This window comes from Oncorhynchus keta, chromosome 34, assembly GCF_023373465.1.
Source record: "Oncorhynchus keta strain PuntledgeMale-10-30-2019 chromosome 34, Oket_V2, whole genome shotgun sequence".
Lineage (NCBI taxonomy): Eukaryota > Metazoa > Chordata > Actinopteri > Salmoniformes > Salmonidae > Oncorhynchus > Oncorhynchus keta.
In genome coordinates, this window is record NC_068454.1 from 8,732,451 (window position 1) to 8,758,528 (window position 26,078).

Sequence of the window (26,078 nt, forward strand, 5' to 3'; positions counted from 1 at the left end):
CCCTCTATGTTCACTAGCTGTGCACCTGACCTCTTCACCCCAGACCAGCCCTGGTTCTGCTCGCCACACTGCCTTATTCAAACCAAGTTGTTTCAGTGTCTGAGTACTCCAGGGGAAATAAGTCTGACTTCTTCCTTTATAGATTGTTATGTATGTTTGTATTGTGTACACAACATTATATATTTGTTTGAACTGTCTAGAACGTACACTACCGTTCAAAAGTTTGGGGTCACTTAGAAATGTCCTTCTTTTTGAAAGAAAAGCACGTTTTTGGTCCATTAAAATAACACCAAATGTATCAGAAGTACAGGGTAGACATTGTTAATGTTGTAAATGACTATTGTAGCTGGTAACGGCTGATTTGTTATGGAATATCTACATTGGCATACAGCGACACATTATCAGCAACCATCACTCCTGTGCTCCAATGGCACGTTGTGTTAGCTAATCCAAGTCTAGCATTTTAAAAGGCTAATTGATCATTAGATAACCAATTATCTTAGCACAGCTGAAAACTGTTGTCCTGCATAAAGAAGCAATAAAAATGGCCTTTAGACTAACTGAGTATCTGGAGCATCTTCATTTGTGGGTTCAATAACAGGCTCAAAATGGCCAGAAACAAAGGCCTTTCTTCTGAAACTCATCAGTCTATTCTTGTTCTGAGAAATGAAGGCTATTCCATGTGAGAAATTGCCAAGAAACTGAAGATCTCGTACAACGCTGTGTACTACTCCCTTCACAGAACAGTGCAAAGTGGCTCTAAACAGAATAGAAACACAATTTGGAGGCCCCGGTGCACAGCTGAGCAAGAGAACTAGTACATTAGAGTGTCTAGTTTGAGAAACAGATGCCTCATGAGTCCTCAACTGGCGGCTTCATTAAATAGTACCCGCAAAACACCAGTCTCAACGTCAACAGTGAAGAGGTGACTCCGGGATGTTGGCCTTCTAGGCAGCGTTGCAAAGAAAAAGCCATATCTCAGACTGGCCAATAAAAAGAAAAGATTAAGATGGGCAAAAGATCACAGACACTTTAGCTGCTACTATATCACATATATTCCATGAAGAGAGCCTTCTCTCAGACCTCTTACCCACTGTTCTTCTGGGTCATTTCTCTGTCACACACCGATCTTTACACCTTGCCTCTAAATCCGTCACTGATTAGAGTCGCATGTCCATAAAACACACAGAAATAGCTATTTGATGGATTGACAGGAAACCCATTCTTTACCGTAATGTAAATAAGCTGCGGTCCTTTTAACCCACAGTGTGGACAGAGCTCCGTCTTGCGACACTGGAAAGATTTCTACATTCTGTCAATGATCGACAAAGAAGTGACTTGTCTTGGTGAGCAGACCTCCCCGTCGGCCACAGGTTAAACACTGACCTCGGCCCCCGGACAGAAAGGACGGAACCTCCTGCTGTTACTACATTCTGCCGTTCGCTCCATGATGGGACTCCCTGAGAGTCAATCTTTCCACTGTGTCTGTTGTATGTTATGGACTGTATGTGCAAGCATGCCGGTGTGTGTTTGTGTTAGTGTGAGTGTTTTGTGCACGCTTGTGCCTGTGTCTGTGTGAGAGAGAGTGTGTGTGTGTGTGTGTGTGAGCATGTGTCTGTCTGTCTGTGAGAGAGAGTGTGTGTGTGTGTGTGTGTGTGTGTGTGTGTGTGTGTGTGTGTGTGTGTGTGTGTGTGTGTGTGTGTGTGTGTGTGTGTGTGTGTGTGTGTGTATGAGAGAGAGTGTGTGTGTGTGTTTGTGTTTCCTTCTTCCTTTGCTAACAATGCAGCTCAGGAAATGTCAGGATAAAGACTGCCAGGGTGTGTATCTCAGTTCAGTCTGTGTTACTAGAGGGTCTATAGCACAGTCCTCATGAGCCCCAGGCAAGCCTAATTGCATATTCTGGACCTTACCGGGTTCTGGACCTAAGAGACGTAGTGGCTGTCCTATTGAAGCTTTGCTATGTCCTTCTAGCTGGTGAGTGCTCTGTTAACCACATTCGAACTGGAAGAGGGTCGAGGATTTGACTCCTCTTCAGAGGGCTGTGTTCAGTTGGGTTGAGGATTTGACTCCTCTTCAGAGGGCTGTGTTCAGTTGGGTTGAGGATTTGACTCCTCTTCAGAGGGCTGTGTTCAGTTGGGTTGAGGATTTGACTCCTCTTCAGAGGGCTGTGTTCAGTTGGGTTGAGGATTTGACTCCTCTTCAGAGGGCTGTGTTCAGTTGGGTTGAGGATTTGACTCCTCTTCAGAGGGCTGTGTTCAGTTGGGTTGAGGATTTGACTCCTCTTCAGAGGGCTGTGTTCAGTTGGGTTGAGGATTTGACTCCTCTTCAGAGGGCTGTGTTCAGTTGGGTCGAGGATTTGACTCCTCTTCAGGGGGCTGTGCTCAGTTGGGTCAGGGTTTTGACTCCTCTTCAGAGGGCTGTGTTCAGTTGGGTTGAGGATTTGACTCCTCTTCAGAGGGCTGTGTTCAGTTGGGTCAGGGATTTGACTCCCTCTTCAGAGGGCTGTGTTCAGTTGGGTCAGGGTTTTGACTCCCTCTTCAGAGGGCTGTGTTCAGTTGGGTCAGGGTTTTGACTCCCTCTTCAGGGGCTGTGTTCAGTTGGGTCAGGGTTTTGACTCCCTCTTCAGGGGGCTGTGTTCAGTTGGGTCAGGGTTTTGACTCCCTCTTCAGAGGGCTGTGTTCAGTTGGGTCAGGGTTTTGACTCCCTCTTCAGAGGGCTGTGTTCAGTTGGGTCAGGGTTTTGACTCCCTCTTCAGGGGACTGTGTTCAGTTGGGCCAGGGTTTTGACTCCCTCTTCAGAGGGCTCTGTTCAGTTGGGTCAGGGATTTGACTCTCTCTTAAGAGGGTTGTGTTCTTTTGGGTCATGGATTTGACTCCCTCTTAAGAGGGTTGTGTTCAGTTGGGTCAGGTATTTGACTCTCTCTTGAGGGCTGCGTTCAGTCGGTAAACAATGTGAGACAAACTGCAGCTTAAGTATTTCGCTACACCCGCAATAACATCTGCTAAACATGTTGTATGTGACAAATACTATTCGATTTGATTTGATTTTAATCCAATATTTTAGATAATGGCTTTCTATGTGCAGATAAGCCACAGGGGATGTTAGTGATTGGATATTGACATACTCTTTGAAGTCAACAAAATGAGGACTCAACATGGTACAAGTGAAGGACATTTGGACATCTAATTTAGTGTAATCCGATCTGTGGATATTATACCACTCTCAATATTTGAGTTTAATAATGTTCAATATACATTTTCAAATTGTGTTTACTAATTTCATCTGGAGCAACCCATGTTTATGTAGTACAGACGTACAGTACATGGAACAAAGGGCTTAGTGGGTTGTCAACATGTTTGCAGCACATACTTCAGTCAGTGGTAGTGGTATCTAATAGCTCAAGGCCTTACTGACTACTACTTTTCTCAGTTGCCAACATTGGGTTGCGGAAGCCATTTTTCAACACCTCTAACCTGTAATTTCAAGTATTTTTCCATGACTGGAAAAGACTGCAAATAGCATAAACTATTTATGGAACTCACTACCTGCCCAGTGGGTTCTAACAGAAGCTCATTTTAACAGTTAAAAAGCTTATCTGTCAAAGGAAGTCGATGAGGAATTCCTGATTTGGACCTCTGTTAAAGTCAACGGGGACAGCTGCAGAACCCTTTTGGAACCCTTTTTTCTAAGAGTGTAGGTGCATGATCCGATAGTTCAACGTTTTTGCTTTAGCAATGTTCACAGGTCCTTTGGGGATTTGCATGTCTTGTATTCCTGGTCGCAGTGCATGCTGCGGACATAGAAGTCAACTTCTAGTTGAGTCTGTCACGTTTTCTGGTAGGTGTCATGGTATAGCGCCCCTCAAGTGGAGCGTGTCTCCATCATCGTGGTGGGTAGGACGTCTGGCTACTGACGCGCAGGGATGCGTAACAGAAAAGTGTACTGTCACAATAGCCACCTCTCGTGACCACTGTCAGTCGGCTAACAGTATAGCTGACCGGCAAGTCAAAACAATAGCCCAGCTTTAATGCTGTGGATAGTGTGGTATGCTGACTCATGACACGTCATGTGACCTAAATCCAAAAACAACAGCAAGGCCAGGTGACCTCACTTGCTGTCTGATGTTTCCATAGAACAACAATGATATATGATTAAAAAACATGTTGTTTTTGGTTTGACAACACCATGTCCTTGATTGGTCAATACTGAATGGTAACAGATATTTTCTTATATGTACACAAACACACACAATTTCTGTGACTTATGTACAGTGCGGTTAATATTGTAATGGAGATACATGTTGACGGTTCTGTAGCCTACATAGTGTGATGACTTGCTTTATGATCACCTCAAACCTACTCTCTCTGTCTGTCTGTATTACTCTGTCTGTCTGTCTGTCTGTCTGTCTGTCTGTCTCTCTGTCTGTCTGTATTACTCTGTCTGTCTGTCTGTCTGTCTGTCTGTCTGTCTGTCTGTCTGTCTGTCTGTCTGTCTGTCTGTATTACTCTGTCTGTCTGTCTGTCTGTCTGTCTGTCTGTCTGTCTCTCTGTCTGTCTGTATTACTCTGTCTGTCTGTCTGTCTGTCTGTCTGTCTGTCTGTCTGTCTGTCTGTATTACTCTGTCTGTCTGTCTGTCTGTCTGTCTGTCTGTCTGTCTGTCTGTCTGTCTGTCTGTCTGTATTACTCTGTCTCTGTCTGTCTGTCTGTCTGTCTGTCTGTCTGTCTGTCTGTCTGTCTGTCTGTCTGTCTGTCTGTCTGTATTACTCTGTCTCTGTCTGTCTGTCTGTCTGTCTGTCTGTCTGTCTGTCTGTCTGTCTGTCTGTCTGTCTGTATTACTCTGTCTCTGTCTGTCTGTCTGTCTGTCTGTCTGTCTGTCTGTCTGTCTGTCTGTCTGTCTGTCTGTCTGTCTGTCTGTCTGTCTGTCTCTGTCTCTGTCTGTCTGTCTGTCTGTCTGTCTGTCTGTCTGTCTGTATTACTCTGTCTCTGTCTGTCTGTCTGTCTGTCTGTCTGTCTGTCTGTCTGTCTGTCTGTCTGTCTGTCTGTCTTACTCTGTCTGTCTGTCTGTCTGTCTGTCTGTCTGTCTGTCTGTCTGTCTGTCTCTCTGTCTGTCTGTCTTACTCTGTCTGTCTGTCTGTCTGTCTGTCTGTCTGTCTGTCTGTCTGTCTGTCTGTCTGTCTGTCTGTCTGTCTGTCTGTATTACTCTGTCTGTCTGTCTGTCTGTCTGTCTGTCTGTCTGTCTGTCTGTCTGTCTGTCTGTCTGTCTCTCTGTCTGTCTGTCTTACTCTGTCTGTCTGTCTGTCTGTCTGTCTGTCTGTCTGTCTGTCTGTCTGTATTACTGTCTCTGTCTGTCTGTATTACTCTGTCTGTCTGTATTACTCTGTCTGTCTGTCTGTCTGTCTGTCTGTCTGTCTGTCTGTCTGTCTGTCTGTCTGTATTTCTCTGTCTGTCTGTCTGTCTGTCTGTCTGTCTGTCTGTCTGTCTGTCTGTCTGTCTGTCTGTCTGTCTGTCTTACTCTGTCTGTCTGTCTGTCTTACTCTGTCTGTCTGTCTGTCTGTCTGTCTGTCTGTCTGTCTGTCTGTCTGTCTGTATTCTCTGTCTGTCTGTCTGTCTGTCTGTCTGTCTGTCTGTCTGTCTGTCTGTCTGTCTGTCTGTCTGTCTGTCTGTCTCTCTGTCTCTCTGTCTGTCTGTATTACTCTGTCTGTCTGTCTGTCTGTCTGTCTGTCTGTCTGTCTGTCTGTCTGTCTGTCTGTCTGTCTGTCTGTCTGTCTGTCTGTCTGTCTGTCTGTCTGTCTGTCTGCCTGTCTGTGTCTCTCTCTCTATCCCTGCCTCTCTCTTGCTCTCTCTCTCTCTCTCTCTCTCTCTCTCTCTCTCTCTCTCTCTCTCTCTCTCTCTCTCTCTCTCTCTCTCTCTCTATCCCTCCCTCTCTCTTGCTCTGTCTCTCTCTCTCTATCCCTCCCTCCCTCCCTCTCTCTTGCTCCAGTGTTTGAGATTGAGGCTCAAGGGATTGCTCTAGTTCTGGAGTCAAGGACTCAGATGGTTGCTCCAGTGTTTGAGATTGAGGCTCAAGGGATTGCTCTAGTTCTGGAGTCAAGGACTCAGATGGTTGCTCCAGTGTTTGAGATTGAGGCTCAGGGGATTGCTCTAGTTCTGGAGTCAATTACTCAGATGGTTGCTCCAGTGTTTGAGATTGAGGCTCAGGGGATTGCTCTAGTTCTGGAGTCAATGACTCAGATGGTTGCTCCAGTGTTTGAGATTGAGGCTCAAGGGATTGCTCTAGTTCTGGAGTCAAGGACTCAGATGGTTGCTCCAGTGTTTGAGATTGAGGCTCAAGGGATTGCTCTAGTTCTGGAGTCAAGGACTCAGATGGTTGCTCCAGTGTTTGAGATTGAGGCTCAAGGGATTGCTCTAGTTCTGGAGTCAAGGACTCAGATGGTTGCTCCAGTGTTTGAGATTGAGGCTCAAGGGTTTGCTCTAGTTCTGGAGTCAAGGACTCAGATGGTTGCTCCAGTGTTTGAGATTGAGGCTCAAGGCATTGCTCTAGTTCTGGAGTCAATGACTCAGATGGTTGCTCCAGTGTTTGAGATTGAGGCTCAAGGGATTGCTCTAGTTCTGGAGTCAAGGACTCAGATGGTTGCTCCAGTGTTTGAGATTGAGGCTCAAGGGATTGCTCTAGTTCTGGAGGTGCAGGTTCATGTTGTACTTGTACACGTTTTTCAGGGGCCTGCTCAAAAACTGTTTCCTTCAGTGGATACTGGAGTTAAATTCATCATTAAGTTCATTCATTTGTTAGATTTTTTCATGGCGTCTCCTCTGAATTAATCTGCATTTCACCCCCCCCCCCCTTATTTTTTTCAGCATCAGATAGTGTCATTGTATGGATCGGTGGATGATCAGCATTGGCATCCTTCTTTCTTCTCTTCTTGCTAAAAAACAAACATTGAATAGTTACTACACTGGCACAGAATAGGATTCACATCCATTAAATGTTATTAGTAGTCTATTAATAATAGGCTAAACAATGAAAACACTTAATCAAAGTTTAAAAGTTAAATTCCTTCTCCCTTTCTCTCTCAAACATGTTTTTTTACTATTTCATTGCTAATGTTAATAATAATTACTTCACTATAATTTGAGCCTGCGGCAACACTTTACGTTGCGTTAAGTTGCATTACTACATGATTATTACATGATAGTTAATGTTCTAATTATGCATTTTTACACTGTAACTGGTACATTTCTAATCAATGCAGGTACACAAATGCAATTTCAAGATACCTAAACAAAATAGCTACATAAAATGGCCATCAAACTACTTCAATTCAAACTTGTAAAGTCTAAATTTTTCATAAAGTGCCCCAAATCTGAAGCAGCTATTAACTAATATAATTCCTAATAAATGTTTAATCCATTATTATGTGTGTGTGTGTGTGTGTGTGTAATATTATATTAACTGATATAATCCATCAGTTATACCTTAACTGCGGTGCAATAAAACATTAACTACAGTGTAATAGTGTAATTTATGGTTAAGTGTTATCCACTCAACTTTATATTCCATTATATCCTATTCTGTTGCTGACAGTAGCATGAACCCATGAAAAAAATACCTTGCTTTTCTTCTGGCTAGTCTTTCCTCCCTAGCAACTGGATCTGTGTTAATCTTTTGTCTGTGCCGTTCAGCCCTCTCCTTATTAGACAACGGCATCTACAGTATAAAGATAATGTGCCTTGAAATACCTTAAAATGCCATGAATTAGTTCAAAATGATAATATTCAGTATTCATACAACAAGTACTTATGAATTGCATGATTGAATGTTGTAAACGAGTGAAAAAATTGAATAACAAAGCTACTGTCATTCAGCATAACGGGTGACATTGTGGTATAACATGAAGCTTTTGTTGTGCTGAAGGACAAAAGTGTGGTACTGAAGAACGGATTTGATACATAAACATATTTAAAAGGCAGTTCTTTGGCCACCTGTATAAAGTAATGACCTTGACCTATAAAGATTATGTTTACTTTTCATATTTAATATAGCTTTTTTTATAAAATAATAACAGTAAAAGTATGTTTTCTGTGTTGTACTGAAGGACATGCGTTTTTGTTTATTTACTCACCTCATCACATTGATAGAGCATCTTCAATGGGTCTTCTTTGTGATGTCACACACTGTCACATGATTACCATCTATGCTTTCCCTTGGGAGCACCTCCTAGGCTTCCCTCAACAACAATGACTTTGTTTCAATGGAGATGAGCAGAGGGGCGGAGGGGGCAGCCGTAGTGCCCAGAGATGAGCTTTAACGAGGGACTCTGTAATTAGCTTTGGCCATTTTTGTCCGGGTTGACAATTGCAGGGTGTTTTTCTTTCTGGGGGTACAGTATAATTTAATTTAAAGTGTATTGCCTGGCCCTCCTACAATTGGTCAGTATGTGACAGAGCACCTAAGAAATATCAAGTTTCATAAGCATTTTCCCTGCCTTAGAGGCTCATACAAGTAACCTTTCGGCCCAAAGATGGGTATGTTTCTTTGGTGAGATCTAAGAAAATGGCTTGGCTCGTGGAAACGTCATACAGGAGATCTTGGAACTTCATACAGGAGACCTTGTAACTTCATACAGGAGATCTTGTAACTTCATACAGGAGACCTTGGAACTTCATACAGGAGACCTTGTAACTTCATACAGGAGATCTTGTAACTTCATACAGGAGACCTTGTAACTTCATACAGGAGATCTTGTAACTTCATACAGGAGACCTTGTAACTTCATACAGGAGATCTTGTAACTTCATACAGGAGATCTTGTAACTTCATACAGGAGACCTTGTAACTTCATACAGGAGACCTTGTAACTTCATACAGGAGACCTTGTAACTTCATACAGGAGATCTTGTAACTTCATACAGGAGATCTTGTAACTTCATACAGGAGACCTTGTAACTTCATACAGGAGATCTTGTAACTTCATACAGGAGATCTTGTAACTTCATACAGGAGACCTTGTAACTTCATACAGGAGATCTTGTAACTTCATACAGGAGATCTTGTAACTTCATACAGGAGATCTTGTAACTTCATACAGGAGACCTTGTAACTTCATACAGGAGATCTTGTAACTTCATACAGGAGATCTTGTAACTTCATACAGGAGACCTTGTAACTTCATACAGGAGACCTTGTAACTTCATACAGGAGATCTTGTAACTTCATACAGGAGACCTTGTAACTTCATACAGGAGATCTTGTAACTTCATACAGGAGATCTTGTAACTTCATACAGGAGACCTTGTAACTTCATACAGGAGATCTTGTAACTTCATACAGGAGACCTTGTAACTTCATACAGGAGACCTTGTAACTTCATACAGGAGACCTTGTAACTTCATACAGGAGATCTTGGAAATTCATACAGGAGACCTTGTAACTTCATACAGGAGACCTTGTAACTTCATACAGGAGATCTTGGAACCTCACACAGGAGACATTGGGACTTGTTTTGGGACTCTCCTTTCCAACTCTCTTCTTTTTTTACAACTCCTCAGTTTGAGGCACAAACACAGCCAATTAGTACTTCATTCAGTCAACAGCATGGCCTGAACCACTTCAAGCACTCCTGGGGACCCTCCTCTGCAGGCTCATCCAATCCTCAGTTCCCCCCTCTGTGTTGTTGGTCTCTCATGCCTGCCTAACGAGTCTAAATTAAATGGTGCAACAGCAGCCATTTTGGAATCCGCATGTCCTTTATCTTTCCCCACCAGGAAAAACGTTACGTTTCACGTGTTAAGGCTGTTGTATCACAGCATTGTGTACAATAGTTGGCCATGAAATCTGGGCCTGCCTGAGGTGTAGCCTAGTCAGGGAATTAGGCTGTGATGTCACAGATTCCCAGGGGGCTATTGTGGTTCTTTGTGACACTCACTGGGAGTTGTGGGAGTAAATCGTAGGGATTAGTGGGATTTTGTTTGAGGGGTACCTCATTGTTCCCAAGCCACCCCTCTTAGCATTCTACCCCCAGACTCACTCCCCAATCTGCCCCACATTATATGTTTGCTGGCCCTATGTCATCCCTCATTCACCACTCACTCTCTCCAACAGAACAAAAGTAGAGTGTTTTATGTGGGATTCCAGTTTAGGATGGGGGAAAGGTTGGAATTAGTTTTGTCTTGTTGCTTTGTGCAGAGGCCTCTATCCGCCTACTTTAGATAGAGGTTGATTTCCATCCTGTCGCAAAGAAAACAAAATTACAATTGTTTCATTTAATTACAACCGTATTTCTGTCACGCATACACATTTTGCCGAGCTCTCAATTCTCAAAATGGCCTCCAGGATCAATAATGGGAGGGGAAAGGTTAATTGCGTACATTAATCACAGGCACTTTATTGAGAACCGGGGAGCCGGCAACTTTCGGACAAAAGGGTTCTCTGTTGTTTATACATGCTTATGGACATATTTTTTCCATTCAATTTCACCCTGTCCACTGTAATTCATTTGGATGTAAACTGAGCTTTACTATTGCCTTTATACAGGGCTTGGTTTGAAATGCTTTCCATTTCCATTAAGCAGTGATGTGTGGTGTGTATGGGGGTCTTTAACTAGCCTGAGTATGCAAAACAGACCACATTATGTCACTGGAGCCCACCCTCACCTCGCCACTCTTGTATTGGCAGGTGGATTATAGGGGAAAACTGTCACACCTGCTCACACGCTCCAGCTCTGGTGCTCGAGGGCACACCTGTCACCATCATTACGCACGCATCAGCGCTCATTGGACTCACCTGGACTCCTTCACGTTTTGATTGCCTTCCCTATATCTGTCTGTTTCCTCTGTTTCCTCCCCAAGTCAGCATTATTGTAATTTCCGTTTACCCTGTCCAGACACTGTCCGTATTCTGCTCCTGTCCGTGGTTAGTAAATGATCGCTCCCTGTACCTGCTTCTCGTCTCCAGCATCGATCCTTACAAAAATAGGATCTCGTGGTGCTCTTTGTTTATAAAAAAAATATAATAAAAAAAAATAAAAAAATGAGTCACTGTGTATAGACACTTAAGGGGTTTGGGAAAAAACTATTTAAGGAAACTGGCCAAGTGAATTCCTTGTCTGGGTGGTCTTGACTTGTCTCGGTGGTTGTAGTGTTAAGAATAAATGGAATAGTTTCTGTTTGCTCTGTGGTAGTGGCATCTGAATTACCATCTCCTTTCAGAGGTACGGATGATTGCGATGACCAGTCAGTTAACATCCAGCTATGCTTCACCCATCAAACTACCAGCTGTGACCACACCTCTCCACCTTCTTCCAAAGCACCATCATCCACTTCCTTCCACATTCTCCCTGGAACAATGGCCCCCAATTCCCCCAGCCTCTAGCCCAGTTTCCCAGAACAGGCTTGGCTTTACCTCAGCAAAAGTAAAACTGTGTGTCTGGAACCCATTGTCTTCCCACTCTGGAGAGACAGGAAGTGTGCAGCATTCAACAGGTCGTTCTGTTCCCTTCCCTTGTTCCCTTCTCCTACACCTCTCTCGGTCTCCTCAGCAGCGTTGAGCGATCGCTCCTATCGCAGGCTCTGATTGCATCGCATTTCCCCACCTGATGCAGTAGTCTCCAGTTGTACATCCCGGGATGTAGTCAGGGATGTCAGTGATGCAGGTGATGTCAGTGATGCAGATGATGTCAGTGATGCAGATGCATTCAGTGATGTCAGTGATGCAGCTTGTGTCAGTGATGTCAGTGATGCAGCTGATGTCAGTGATGCAGCTGTAGTCTGTGATGTCAGTGATGCAGCTGTAGTCAGTGATGCAGCTGTAGTCTGTGATGTCAGTGATGCAGCTGTAGTCAGTGATGTCAGTGATGCAGCTTGTGTCAGTGATGTCAGTGATGCAGCTGTAGTCAGTGATGTCAGTGATGTCAGTGATGCAGATGTAGTCAGTTATGTCAGTGATGCAACTAATGTCAGTGATGCAACTAATGTCAGTGATGCAGCTGTAGTCAGTGATGTCAGTGATGCAGATGATGTCAGTGATGCAGCTATAGTCAGTGATGTCAGTGATGCAGCTGTAGTCAGTGATGTCAGTGATGCAGATGATGTCAGTGATGCAGCTGATGTCAGTGATGTCAGTGATGCAGCTGTAGTCATTGATGTCAGTGATGTCAGTGATGCAGCTGTAGTCATTGATGTCAGTGAGGCAGCTGCAGTCAGTTATGTCAGTGATGCAACTAATGTCAGTGATGCAGCTGCAGTCAGTTATGTCAGTGATGCAACTAATGTCAGTGATGCAGCTGTAGTCATTGATGTCAGTGATGTCAGTGATGCAGCTGTAGTCATTGATGTCAGTGATGTCAGTGAGGCAGCTGCAGTCAGTTATGTCAGTGATGCAACTAATGTCAGTGAGGCAGCTGCAGTCAGTTATGTCAGTTATGCAACTAATGTCAGTGATGCAGCTGTAGTCATTGATGTCAGTGATGTCAGTGATGCAGCTGTAGTCAGTGATGTCAGTGATGTCAGTGATGCAGCTGTAGTCATTGATGTCAGTGATGCAGCTGTAGTCAGTGATGTCAGTGATGCAGCTGTAGTCAGTGATGTCAGTGATGCAGCTGAAGTCATTGATGTCAGTGATGCAGCTGTAGACATTGATGTCAGTGATGCAGCTGTAGTCATTGATGTCAGTGATGTCAGTGATGCAGCTGTAGTCAGTGATGCAGCTGTTGTCAGTGATGTCAGTGATGCAGCTGTAGTCAGTGATGTCAGTGATGCAGCTGTAGTCATTGATGTCAGTTATGTCAGTGATGCAGCTGTAGTCAGTTATGTCAGTGATGCAGCTGTAGTCAGTTATGTCAGTGATGCAGCTGTAGTCATTGATGTCATTGATGTCAGTGATGCAGCTGTAGTCATTGATGTCAGTGATGTCAGTGATGCAGCTGTAGTCATTGATGTCAGTGATGTCAGTGATGCAGCTGTAGTCATTGATGTCAGTGATGCAGCTGTAGTCATTGATGTCAGTGATGCAGCTGTAGTCATTGATGTCAGTGATGCAGCTGTAGTCATTGATGTCAGTGATGCAGCTGTAGTCATTGATGTCAGTGATGTCAGTGATGCAGCTGTAGTCAGTGATGCAGCTGTAGTCATTGATGTCAGTGATGTCAGTGATGCAGCTGTAGTCATTGATGTCAGTGATGCAGCTGTAGTCAGTGATGTCAGTGATGCAGCTGTAGTCATTGATGTCAGTGATGTCAGTGATGCAGCTGTAGTCATTGATGTCAGTGATGCAGCTGTAGTCATTGATGTCAGTGATGTCAGTGATGCAGCTGTAGTCAGTGATGCAGCTGTAGTCATTGATGTCAGTGATGCAGCTGTAGTCAGTTATGTCAGTGATGCAGCTGTAGTCATTGATGTCAGTTATGTCAGTGATGCAGCTGTAGTCAGTTATGTCAGTGATGCAGCTGTAGTCAGTTATGTCAGTGATGCAGCTGTAGTCATTGATGTCATTGATGTCAGTGATGCAGCTGTAGTCATTGATGTCAGTGATGTCAGTGATGCAGCTGTAGTCATTGATGTCAGTGATGTCAGTGATGCAGCTGTAGTCATTGATGTCAGTGATGCAGCTGTAGTCATTGATGTCAGTGATGCAGCTGTAGTCATTGATGTCAGTGATGCAGCTGTAGTCATTGATGTCAGTGATGCAGCTGTAGTCATTGATGTCAGTGATGCAGCTGTAGTCATTGATGTCAGTGATGTCAGTGATGCAGCTGTAGTCATTGATGTCAGTGATGCAGCTGTAGTCAGTGATGTCAGTGATGCAGCTGTAGTCAGTGATGCAGCTGTAGTCATTGATGTCAGTGATGTCAGTGATGCAGCTGTAGTCAGTGATGTCAGTGATGCAGCTGTAGTCATTGATGTCAGTGATGTCAGTGATGCAGCTGTAGTCAGTGATGCAGCTGTAGTCATTGATGTCAGTGATGTCAGTGATGCAGCTGTAGTCATTGATGTCAGTGATGCAGCTGTAGTCATTGATGTCAGTGATGCAGCTGTAGTCAGTGATGTCAGTGATGCAGCTGTAGTCAGTGATGCAGCTGTAGTCATTGATGTCAGTGATGTCAGTGATGCAGCTGTAGTCATTGATGTCAGTGATGCAGCTGTAGTCATTGATGTCAGTGATGTCAGTGATGCAGCTGTAGTCAGTGATGTCAGTGATGCAGCTGTAGTCATTGATGTCAGTGATGTCAGTGATGCAGCTGTAGTCAGTGATGCAGCTGTAGTCATTGATGTCAGTGATGTCAGTGATGCAGCTGTAGTCATTGATGTCAGTGATGTCAGTGATGCAGCTGTAGTCAGTGATGTCAGTGATGCAGCTGTAGTCATTGATGTCAGTGATGTCAGTGATGCAGCTGTAGTCAGTGATGCAGCTGTAGTCATTGATGTCAGTGATGTCAGTGATGCAGCTGTAGTCATTGATGTCAGTGATGCAGCTGTAGTCATTGATGTCAGTGATGCAGCTGTAGTCAGTGATGTCAGTGATGCAGCTGTAGTCATTGATGTCAGTGATGTCAGTGATGCAGCTGTAGTCATTGATGTCAGTGATGCAGCTGTAGTCATTGATGTCAGTGATGCAGCTGTAGTCAGTGATGCAGCTGTAGTCAGTGATGCAGCTGTAGTCATTGATGTCAGTGATGTCAGTGATGCAGCTGTAGTCATTGATGTCAGTGATGCAGCTGTAGTCATTGATGTCAGTGATGCAGCTGTAGTCAGTGATGTCAGTGATGCAGCTGTAGTCATTGATGTCAGTGATGTCAGTGATGCAGCTGTAGTCATTGATGTCAGTTATGTCAGTGATGCAGCTGTAGTCATTGATGTCAGTGATGTCAGTGATGCAGCTGTAGTCATTGATGTCAGTGATGTCAGTGATGCAGCTGTAGTCATTGATGTCAGTGATGCAGCTGTAGTCATTGATGTCAGTGATGCAGCTGTAGTCAGTGATGTCAGTGATGCAGCTGTAGTCAGTGATGCAGCTGATGTCAGTGATGTCAGTGATGCAGATGTAGTCAGTGATGTCAGTGATGCAGCTGTAGTCATTGATGTCAGTGATGTCAGTGATGCAGCTGTAGTCAGTGATGTCAGTGATGCAGCTGTAGTCATTGATGTCAGTGATGCAGCTGTAGTCATTGATGTCAGTGATGCAGCTGTAGTCAGTGATGTCAGTGATGCAGCTGTAGTCAGTGATGCAGCTGATGTCAGTGATGTCAGTGATGCAGATGTAGTCAGTTATGTCAGTGATGCAGCTGTAGTCAGTGATGTCAGTGATGTCAGTGATGCAGCTGTAGTCAGTGATGCAGCTGTAGTCAGTGATGTCAGTGATGCAGCTGTAGTCAGTGATGCAGCTGATGTCAGTGATGCAGCTGTAGTCATTGATGTCAGTGATGCAGCTGATGTCAGTGATGCAGCTGTAGTCATTGATGTCAGTGATGCATCTGTAGTCAGGTTCCTACCAGTACCTCCATACAGGCTGGCTAGTATCTGGTCATGGAAGTCTTTATGATATCCTTCCTAGTTCCTACCAGTACCTCCGTATAGGCTGGCTAGTATCTAGTCTTGGAGGGCTGTAGTGTCTGCCAAGTTCATCCATGCCTCAGCAATTCATTGATTACAATGAGCTGAGTCTCAGCAATAGATTAGATTATAGGCGGCATCTGCTGATTTCAAGGCATCAGTGAAAACTTCCCCAATCACCTTGTCCTAATTCCAGCTCTTAAAACCATATGTGTGCAATCCAGGTGCTGTGTCTTCAAGTTATGGCAGAGCATGCCTCAAATAGTACAGTATTGGAAATCTTTCTGAGACTGTGAATGTTTACTTTAGCCTACCTGGACTCTATAGCAGGGATCATCAACTAGATTCAGGCGCCGGGTGGGTCGGGGACCAGAACATAATTACAAATCATTTGCACACAGCAAATTTCCGTCAACAAGCCCAAACAGATATAATATTTGACTAAAACAAAATAATGTCAAGTCTTGCTTACATTTGTATATGTTCACGTGTCTCTATATGTGTGGAAATACTTGGGAACAGATTTCATAAATGAAAATCATCTGGAGCTGATTTCATGGTATTTTTACAGTCTTTTATGTCCAACAATGAAAATTACAAAAAATAATAACTTGGGGGGCCAAATAAAACCACCCGTGGTTGGGGAACCGTGCTCTATAGGCTCTTTAGTGCAAGGCAACATCTACTAGACCCTTATTTCACAGCTAATCAGAAACCACATGACACCTCCCCACCCAACTAAAGTGCTGATGAATGACATGAGCTAATAGCCACAGAATGTCTCCCGATAATTGACTGAGATTTCCTGGCTGGAGATTTCCTGGGTTTTAAAAGAAGATAAGTTTGACATAAGCTGAGGGCTTTGTCAGTTGAACTTGTCTCCGGTTGCCTCGGAATGCAAGTGATTAAACAGAACTGGATCCCTGAGAAAGAGAGAGAGTGAAAAAAAGCCTCTTTGAAACTACAGAACTCGTTGAAAAGACAGGTCTGTCCGTGTCTGCCAGTGACTTGCAGCACAGGCTGGGGAGAGTAGTTGCATGTGGGGAGTGAAGTATGGGGAAACTTATGTGCAACGTATGGCGTTAAGTTTTCCGAGTGCATTTATTAGTATTATTGTGGTGGTCTATTGTGGTGGTCTTTCCTCTGGTACAGAGGCATGTCCCTCTTCCTCTCTGCTCCCCACAGGAGCCTGTTCTTCAAAGCCAGAGAGAGCGGGAGAAAACGTGCACACACATGTGAGCCTGAACCCAGGGAGGGTGTGTCTGTATCATTTTACACGGACGGGAGTCAGGAGGTAGAACAAGTAGGAGGGGGGACTTCCTCTATCCATCAAAAAGTGAGCTCAGCCCTATCCACTGGTCTCTAGGCTCTGAGCCAAGAGGAAGCCTAGTATAACAGAGTACCAAGAGGAGTCCTAGTATAGCAGAGTACCAAGAGGAGTCCTAGTATAGCAGAGTACCAAGAGGAAGCCTAGTATAACAGAGTACCAAGAGGAGTCCTAGTATAGCAGAGTACCAAGAGGAAGCCTAGTATAACAGAGTACCAAGAGGAGTCCTAGTATAGCAGAGTACCAAGAGGAGTCCTAGTATAACAGAGTACCAAGAGGAGTCCTAGTATAGCAGAGTACCAAGAGGAAGCCTAGTATAACAGAGTACCAAGAGGAAGCCTAGTATAACAGAGTACCAAGAGGAGTCCTAGTATAACAGAGTACCAAGAGGAGTCCTAGGATAGCAGATGAGTCCGAGAATAGCAGATGAGTCCTAAGATAGCAGATGAGTCCTAAGATAGCAGATGAGTTCTAGGATAGTAGATGAGTCCTAGAATAGCAGATGAGTCCTACGATAGCAGATGAGCCCTAGGATAGCAGATGAGTCCTAAGATAGCAGATGAGTCCTAGGATAGCAGATGAGTCCTACGATAGCAGATGAGTCCTAGGATAGCAGATGAGTTCTAGGATAGCAGATGAGCTCTAGGATAGCAGATGAGCTCTAGGATAGCAGATGAGCCCTAGGATAGCAGATGAGTTCTAGGATAGCAGATGAGTTCTAGGATAGCAGATGAGTTCTAGGATAGCAGATGAGTTCTAGGATAGCAGATGAGCCCTAGGATAGCAGATGAGTTCTAGGATAGCAGATGAGTTCTAGGATAGCAGATGAGTTCTAGGATAGCAGAGTACCAAGAGGAGTCCTGATATAGCAGAGTACAATGAGTATTATGTATTGTCCTCTTGTTTAATTCAGTCTGAGAAACCTCCTTCTCTTATAGCTCTTACACCCATCTCTCAGTGCTGAGCCGTGAGTTTCCCTGTGTGTCTTCCATCCATGTTCCTGTTTATCTCTGTCCCTGTGTGTCTTCCATCCTTGTTCCTGTTTATCTCTGTCCCTGTGTGTCTTCCATCCTTGTTCCTGTTTATCTCTGTCCCTGTGTGTCTTCCATCCATGTTCCTGTTTATCTCTGTCCCTGTGTGTCTTCCATCCATGTTCCTGTTTATCTCTGTCCCTGTGTGTCTTCCATCCATGTTCCTGTTTATCTCTGTCCCTGTGTGTCTTCCATCCATGTTCCTGTTTATCTCTGTCCCTGTGTGTCTTCCATCCATGTTCCTGTTTATCTCTGTCCCTGTGTGTCTTCCATCCTTGTTCCTGTTTATCTCTGTCCCTGTGTGTCTTCCATCCTTGTTCCTGTTTATCTCTGTCCCTGTGTGTCTTCCATCCATGTTCCTGTTTATCTCTGTCCCTGTGTGTCTTCCATCCTTGTTCCTGTTTATCTCTGTCCCTGTGTGTCTTCCATCCTTGTTCCTGTTTATCTCTGTCCCTGTGTGTCTTCCATCCTTGTTCCTGTTTATCTCTGTCAGTGCGTGTCTTCCATCCATGTTCCTGTTTATCTCTGTCCATGTGTGTCTTCCATCCATGTTCCTGTTTATCTCTGTCCCTGTGTGTCTTCCATCCATGTTCCTGTTTATCTCTGTCCCTGTGTGTCTTCCATCCTTGTTCCTGTTTATCTCTGACCCCTGTGTGTCTTCCATCCATGTTCCTGTTTATCTCTGTCCCTGTGTGTCTTCCATCCTTGTTCCTGTTTATCTCTGTCATGTGTGTCTTCCATCCGTTTTTCTGTTGATGAGGCATTCTAATGTCAATTCTGATTCAATTCACAAGGCAGGGGAGAGCTGAAGACCACTGGGGAGCGCTGGGGAGCGCTGAAGACCACTGGGGAGCGCTGGGGAGCGTTGAAGACCACTGGGGAGCGATGGGGAGAGCTGGAGACCACTGGGGATCGTTGGAGAGTGCTGAAGACCGCTGGGGAGCACTAGGGAACGCTGAAGATCATTGGGGAGAGCTGAAGACCACTGGGGAGTGCTGGGGCGAGCTGAAGACCAATGGGGAGCGCTGTAGACCCCTGGGGAGCGCTGGGGAGTGCTGGGGAGAGCTGAAGATCACTGGGGAGCACTGGGGAGCGCTGAAGACCAATGGGGAGCGCTGGAGACCACTGGCGAGCACCGGGGAGCGCTGAAGACCACTGGGGAGAGCTGAAGATCATTGGGGAGAGCTGGAGACTACTGGGGAGAGCTGAATACCACTGGGGAGAGCTGAAGACCACTGGGGAGCGCTGGGGAGAGCTTAAGATGACTGGGGAGCGCTGAAGAACACTGGGGAGCGCTGGAGAGCGCTAAAGACCGCTGAGGATAGCTGAAGACCACTGGGGAGAGCTGAAGACCACTGGGGAGTGCTGGGGAGAGCTGAAGACCACTGGGGAGCGGTGGGGAGCGCTGAAGACCACTGTGGAGAGCTGAAGACTACTTGGGAGCACTGAAGACCGCTGGGGAGCGCTGGGGAACACTGATGGCCACTTGGGAGAGCTGAAGACCACTGGGGAGAGCTGAAGACCACTGGGGAGCGCTGGGGAGAGCAGAATACCACTGGGGAGTGCTGAGGACCACTGGAGAGCGCTGGGGAGAGCAGAAGACAACTGGGGAGCGCTGGGAAGAGCTGAAGACCACTGGGGAGCGCTGGGGAGAGCTGAAGACCACTGGGGAGCGCTGGGGAGAGCAGAAGGGCACTGGGGAGCGCTGAAGACCAGTGGGGAGCGCTGAAGACCACTGGAGAGCGCTGGGGAGAGCAGAAGACAATTGGGGAGCGCTGGGGAGAGCTGAAGACCACTGGGGAGCGCTGGGGACCACTGGAGAGCGCTGGGGAGAGCAGAAGACAACTGGGGAGCGCTGGGAAGAGCTGAAGACCACTGGGGAGCGCTGGGGAGAGCTGAAGACCACTGGGGAGCGCTGGGGAGAGCAGAAGAGCACTGGGGAGCGCTGAAGACCAGTGGGGAGCGCTGAAGACCACTGGAGAGCGCTGGGGAGAGCAGAAGACAATTGGGGAGCGCTGGGGAGAGCTGAAGACCACTGGGGAGCGCTGGGGAGCGCTGGGGAGAGCTGAAGACCACTGGGGAGCGCTGGGGAGAGCTGAAGGCCACTGGGGAGCGCATGGGGAGAGCTGGACCCCTGGGGAGCGCTGGGGAACAATTAAGACCGCTGGGGGGAGCTGAAGATCACTGGGGAGCGCTGGGGAGCAATTAAGACCGCTGGGGAGAGCTGAAGACCACTGGGGAGCGCATGGGGAGAGCTGGACCCCTGGGGAGCGCTGGGGAACAATTAAGACCGCTGGGGAGAGCTGAAGACCACTGGGGAGCACTGGGGAGAGCTGAAGACCACTGGGGAGCGCTGGGGAGAGCTGAAGACCACTGGGGAGTGCTGGGGACAGCTGCGGAGTGCTGAGGTAGCCGGGGGTTGATCTGATGGTGTAAAGGGGTTAATCATATCTGTCCTGCTGATTGCTTTGTCCTCACTCTGTCCTTATCAAAAGTACAGGGGGATGCTTGTAATGTGCGCTGAGTGTGTGTTTTCTGGGGACGTTGTTGTCCTGTATAACAAAGAGACCTGGGGACTGAATCAAACCCCAATGCATTGTGGGATAGCAAAGATGTAAAACAGACCAGATTCTATAACCTACTCCCTACCCTTCTTACATGGTGTAGTGTGTGTGTGTGTGTGTGTGTGTGTGTGTGTGTGTGTGTGTGTGTGTGTGTGTGTGTGTGTGTGTGTGTGTGTGTGTGTGTGTGTGTGTGTGTGTGATAGAATATTTAACAAATGCTTGTTTTGGCCCTGTTTTGTAGTCATGCAGCCTAATGAGCCTTAGATATAGTAATTGTCCACTAGGGATCACTGTTTCAGCTTCCAACTGTCATAAAATTAGCCTATGACTTGTGATTGGGGAAAACAAGTTGTCTGAGTTTCAGTTGATAACTGAAATAATAATAATATTTCAGTCATATTGACAAACACATTCAATCACCTTATATGAATAAATGATGACATTTACATGTATTTATGTATTAGTGGAGATTGGGACCATTCCCCCATGATGCCCAGGGATAGTGATTTAGAGAGACACATGTGAAATGGTTGACAATGTTTTGCTGGCGAGGTCCAATTTTTCTAGTTCAAGACTATGCCTGTTTTCCAAAGGGTGCATCTTTATGGGGTAATGTTTAGATCCAAAGTCTTTGACCCTTGACCCTATGGAATTCTGTTGGTGCTGTCCCACAAGGATTAAGTTAAAGGTTGTCCCTAACAAACCTGGGTTCAAATACTATTTGAAAAAAAATTAAAATACTTTCATCTGTGGTTGATTGAGTTTGTTTGCCACAATGGAAAAAACAGAATAGTCACAAAACTGCAAACCCTGCCCATACGGCACTCTGTCAGTCTGGGATCAGAGCTCTTCCACACCACTGTGATGTAAACAAACCAAACCTTTACCCCAGTAACCCACATTGGGGGTAAACAGGAGTCACTATAGATGGTAACAGGAGAAGGTTAGAGGTGCGTTCTAATCGCGCTGACATTACACGAGGACAACTAATCTCTATCAGAGAAAGTAGACATAGTATTAAACTGACTCAACCTCAATCCTTTTCCCCACCATACCTCATGTTCTTCAGTGTGTTTCAGAGGATCAGTTTGAGCGAGGCTTTTATGTTGATTGTTGTATTCTATTCTGTTCAAAATCGCTAATCTTGATCACATAATGAGTAGTTATTTGTGATGTAAGGCGATTTGTAGATCAGTGATTATGCACACTCAGAGTGTAATGTAGTCAATTTTAAACACGCACAAGAATCCAGTATTTCAAATCAAATCAAATCAAATTTTATTTGTCACATACACATGGTTAGCAGATGTTAGTGCGAGTGTAGCGAAATGCTTGTGCTTCTAGTTCCGACAATGCAGTAATAACCAACAAGTAATCTAGCTAACAATTCCAAAACTACTACCTTATAGACACAAGTGTAAGGGGATAAAGAATATGTACATAAAGACATATGAATGAGTGATGGTACAGAGCAGCATAGGCAAGATACAGTAGATGGTATTGAGTGCAGTATATACATATGAGATGAGTATGTAAACAAAGTGGCATAGTTAAAGTGGCTAGTGATACATGTATTACATAAGGATGCAGTAGATGATATAGAGTACAGTATATACGTATGCATATGATATGAATAATGTAGGGTATGTAAACATTATATTAGGTAGTATTGTTTAAAGTGGCTAGTGATATATTTTAAATAATTTCCCATCAATTCCCATTATTAAAGTGGCTGGAGTGGGTCAGTGTCAATGACAGTGTGTTGGCAGCAGCCACTCAATGTTAGTGGTGGCTGTTTAACAGTCTGATGGCCTTGAGATAGAAGCTGTTTTTCAGTCTCTCGGTCCCAGCTTTGATGCACCTGTACTGACCTCGCCTTCTGGATGATAACGGGGTGAACAGGCAGTGGCTCGGGTGGTTGTTGTCCTTGATGATCTTTATGGCCTTCCTGAGACATCGGGTGGTGTAGGTGTCCTGGAGGGCAGGTAGTTTGCCCCCAGTGATGCGTTGTGCAGACCTCACTACCCTCTGGAGAGCCTTACGGTTGTGGGCGGAGCAGTTGCCGTACCAGGCGGTGATACAGCCTGACAGGATGCTCACGATTGTGCATCTGTAGAAGTTTGTGAGTGCTTTTGGTGACAAGCCAAATTTCTTCAAACTCCTGAGGTTGAAGAGGCGCTGCTGCGCCTTCTTCACGATGCTGTCTGTGTGGGTGGACCAATTCAGTTTGTCTGTGATGTGTACGCCGAGGAACTTAAAACTTACTACCCTCTCCACTACTGTTCCATCAATGTGGATAGGGGGGTGTTCCCTCTGCTGTTTCCTGAAGTCCACAATCTCTGCCGCCACAGCGACCCCAAACTCCTCCAATGTAGGGTATTGTGTTGGAGTATTGTTTGTGATATTGTCTCGCCCTAAACTGAACAAAAAACTGAACAAAAAAACCCACTTGTATTTATTCTATTGACTGTAACACCGTTGCTGACATAAAATGATTGATTTAAAAAGTGCAACGAAACAAGCCTTCTGCCGGCGTCGCATCATGCATTGTGATAGTATAGTGTATTTGATGGGAGAAGGAGGAGGAGAGGAAATCCCACTGAAAGACTGCCAGGCACGGTGCTTATAGTGGAAAGGAATACTGTTTTGAATAGAAAGGTCAAGTCAAACTGTCATCATCGAGATTGTGCACTCTGTCTCCCTGGACTTGAACTCTTTAGTACTGCCCCCCTCACCTGGTTCACCTCTAAAGAGAGGCTGAGAGAAAACACCAGGGGATTAGTCCTCTTTCACTGCTTGCTGTGTTTGTGTGTGTGTGTGTGTGTGTGTGTGTGTGTGTGTGTGTGTGTGTGTGTGTGTGTGTGTGTGTGTGTGTGTGTGTGTGTGTGTGTGTGTGTGTGTGTGTGTGTGTGTGTGTGTGTGTGTGTGTGTGTGTGTGTGTGCGTGGGTGTGTGTCTTTGCTTGTCTGTGAATGATGTGAAGGGGTGAGTGTGTGTACCAGTGAAAGATGAACAGGAGAGACTAGAGAGACTTGGGCTAACGTGGGCCATTGATAACCGCTGAGAACTTAGTGAAGCAGCGTTGCTTCCCAGTCCTGCTGTGTTCTGTCTCTACGGTAGGGGGTCAGGGTCTTTTCACTTTTAGAGGTTGGCTCTTTCGTGGTACTATTGTGTTCTTGAAATAAAAGTCTAAAAGCAATGCATCTCCTTGGCCTGGTGCTGGGAGGAAGTGAACCGGGTGAGACCGCTACGCAGAAGAGAGGTTCAGTCAAGAGTTTGATGGGACGTGGGGGGACGCAGGATGGTCTGAGATGGGGACGTGCATGGAGCCAGGATGGTCCACACAGTCAATCAGAGTTGAAATAAGTAGGAGAGTGAAAATGAGTGAGAGAGGGAGAGGGTCAGGGAGAAGGAGAGAGAGGGGGAAGGAGAGAGAGAAGGGGAAGGAGAGAGAGAGGGAGAGAGAGATAGCGAAGGAGAGGGAGAGAGAGAGAGAGAGAGAGAGAGAGAGAGAGGGGGAAGGAGAGAGAGAGAGGGAGAGAGAGAGCACAGACATGAGTGAGCACAGTTAAATAGGGAAAACCAGGGAGCGAGGGATGGCAGAGGTGGGGGGGGTGGGTTCAAGGAATGAATGACATTAAGAATGAAGAGAGAGGAGAGGGAGTCGAAAGAGGAGAGGGGCGGGAGTCTAAGAGAGGAAGGGATGGAGAATAAACGGAACCCCCTTTCTAGATACCTCCCCCTTTTCTCCCGGGGAGAGGAGCAGCCTGACCCCAACAGGCTTTGTGAAAGTTCCTTCAGTGGAGGGAAAGAGAAACGGAGAGAGAGACGGGAGAAGGGAGAGAGACACGGGAGAAGGGAGAGAGCGAGGACAGGCACCGTCGATAAAAATAAGAGTGGGGGAAAGGAGAGAGAGGAAGGACAACGTTTTAGTAATTAAAAATAAATACATATATTTTTTACCCCTTTTTCCTCCCCAATTTCGTGGAATCCAATTGGTAGTTACAGTCTTGTCTCATCACTGCATCTCCCGTACGGACTCAGGAGAGGCGAAGGTCAAGAGCCGTGTGTCCTCTGAAACGAGGAAGGACAAAGTTGAGTTGAGTGGCAGAGTCCGAGATAGAGAGAGAGAGAGAGAGAGAGAGAGAGAGAGAGAGAGAGAGAGAGAGAGAGAGAGAGAGAGAGAGAGAGAGAGAGAGTTAGAGAGCAGGGAATCAAGTAAGCAAGTAAGAGATATACTGCAACCGTCTCACCTCTTCCCTGACGCGTCATGGATTTGCGGTGCTGGATAGCCCTCCTGTTTGGACTAGTTGGGAATCAGGAGTAGCAGGAGCAGCAGATTCCACCCGAAGGAAGTAAAGATGCCTTCTGTGTCTCTCAGCCTGCCCGTTGCCCTAGCCGGGCGAGCCCGCACCTGGGTCTGCCTCTCCTGCATGTTCTGGGTGAGCAGTGTGTGTGGGGTGTCTGTCTGTGGTGTCTGTTGGTGTGTGTGTGTGTGTGTGTGGTGTCTGTGTGTTTGGTGGTCTATTTTCGTGAGTGATCTCTCCAGGTAAATCTACATGTCGGGTCTACATGTAGGGTGGTCCACCAATTCAAGTGGAATGGGGGTTTGAGGGTCTGTTGGGTGGTGGTGTGTGTGTGTGGTGTGTTTGTGGTGTGTGGTGTCTGTGCGGTGTGTGTGTGTGTGTGTGTGTGTGTGGTGTCTGTGTGTTTGGTGGTCTATTTTCGTGAGTGATCTCTCCAGGTAAATCTACATGTCGGGTCTACATGTAGGGTGGTCCACCAATTCAAGTGGAATGGGGGTTTGAGGGTCTGTTGGGTGGTCTGCAATCCCAATGGGGAGCCAGGGTGCTGGGAGATGAAGAGGGGGAAACTTCAGGCAGAGAAGTTGAGAGAGGGATGATTGTCTCCCTTAATCTCTTTACCCTTTATTTAAAAGCTGAATCACTGTTCTGTCCTCTCTCTCTCTCTCTCTCTCTCTCTCTCTCTCTCTCTCTCTTGCTCTCTCTCTCTCTCTCTCTCTTGCTCTCTCTCTCTTTATCACTCTCTCTCAGCCTCTCTGTTCTCTTTCTCAGCCTGTTTGCATGTCTCTCTCTCTGTCTCTCTTTCTCAGCCTGTTTGTATCTGTCTGTCTGTCTGTCTGTCTGTCTGTCTGTCTGTCTGTCTGTCTGTCTGTCTGTCTGTCTGTCTGTCTGTCTGTCTGTCTGTCTGTCTGTCTGCCTGCCTGTCTGTCTCTCTCTGTCTTTCTCTCTACCACTCTCTGTCTCTCTCTCTTTCTCTCTGTCTCTCTCTCAGACTCTGTCTCATACTGGCTTAGACACAAAGCTATTTTTGCTCTCTTGTATAATTGAATCAGCTGTGTGTTTTGCTCTCAGTGAGAGGTTTATGTGCGTGTGTGCTTTCTGAGCTATGTTGTGGTCTGAGCATGTGTTGAGAATGTCCGTATGTTCGGAAATATGAACATGTGCACAAAGGGGTGTGGCTTTGGTTCGAGGGGTGTGGCTTTGGTACGAGAGGTGTGGCTTTGGTACGAGAGGTGTGGCTTTGGAATGAGAGGTGTGGCTTTGGTTCCGAGGGGTGTGGCTTTGGTTCCGAGGGGTGTGTTTCACATTTGT

At 45.8% G+C, this 26,078-nt stretch overlaps 1 protein-coding gene across 2 annotated transcripts in view; it reads left to right on the forward strand.

The window, feature by feature from the left end:
- The first annotated feature begins 1,758 nt into the window (after positions 1-1,758).
- LOC118375369 (tensin-1-like) overlaps positions 1,759-26,078 on the forward strand; it is a 280,910-nt gene continuing 256,590 nt past the window's right edge. Inside the window, exon 1 of one of the 2 annotated variants that reach the window (XM_052493038.1) lies at positions 1,759-1,974. Coding sequence is in view for 1 of the 2 variants with exons in the window: in XM_052493035.1 (XP_052348995.1) it covers positions 24,825-24,905 (81 nt within the window). In the remaining variant the exon portion in view is untranslated. Of the gene's footprint in view, positions 1,975-24,157; positions 24,906-26,078 lie in introns of those variants that run through there. The other variant, XM_052493035.1, reaches the window with a different exon arrangement.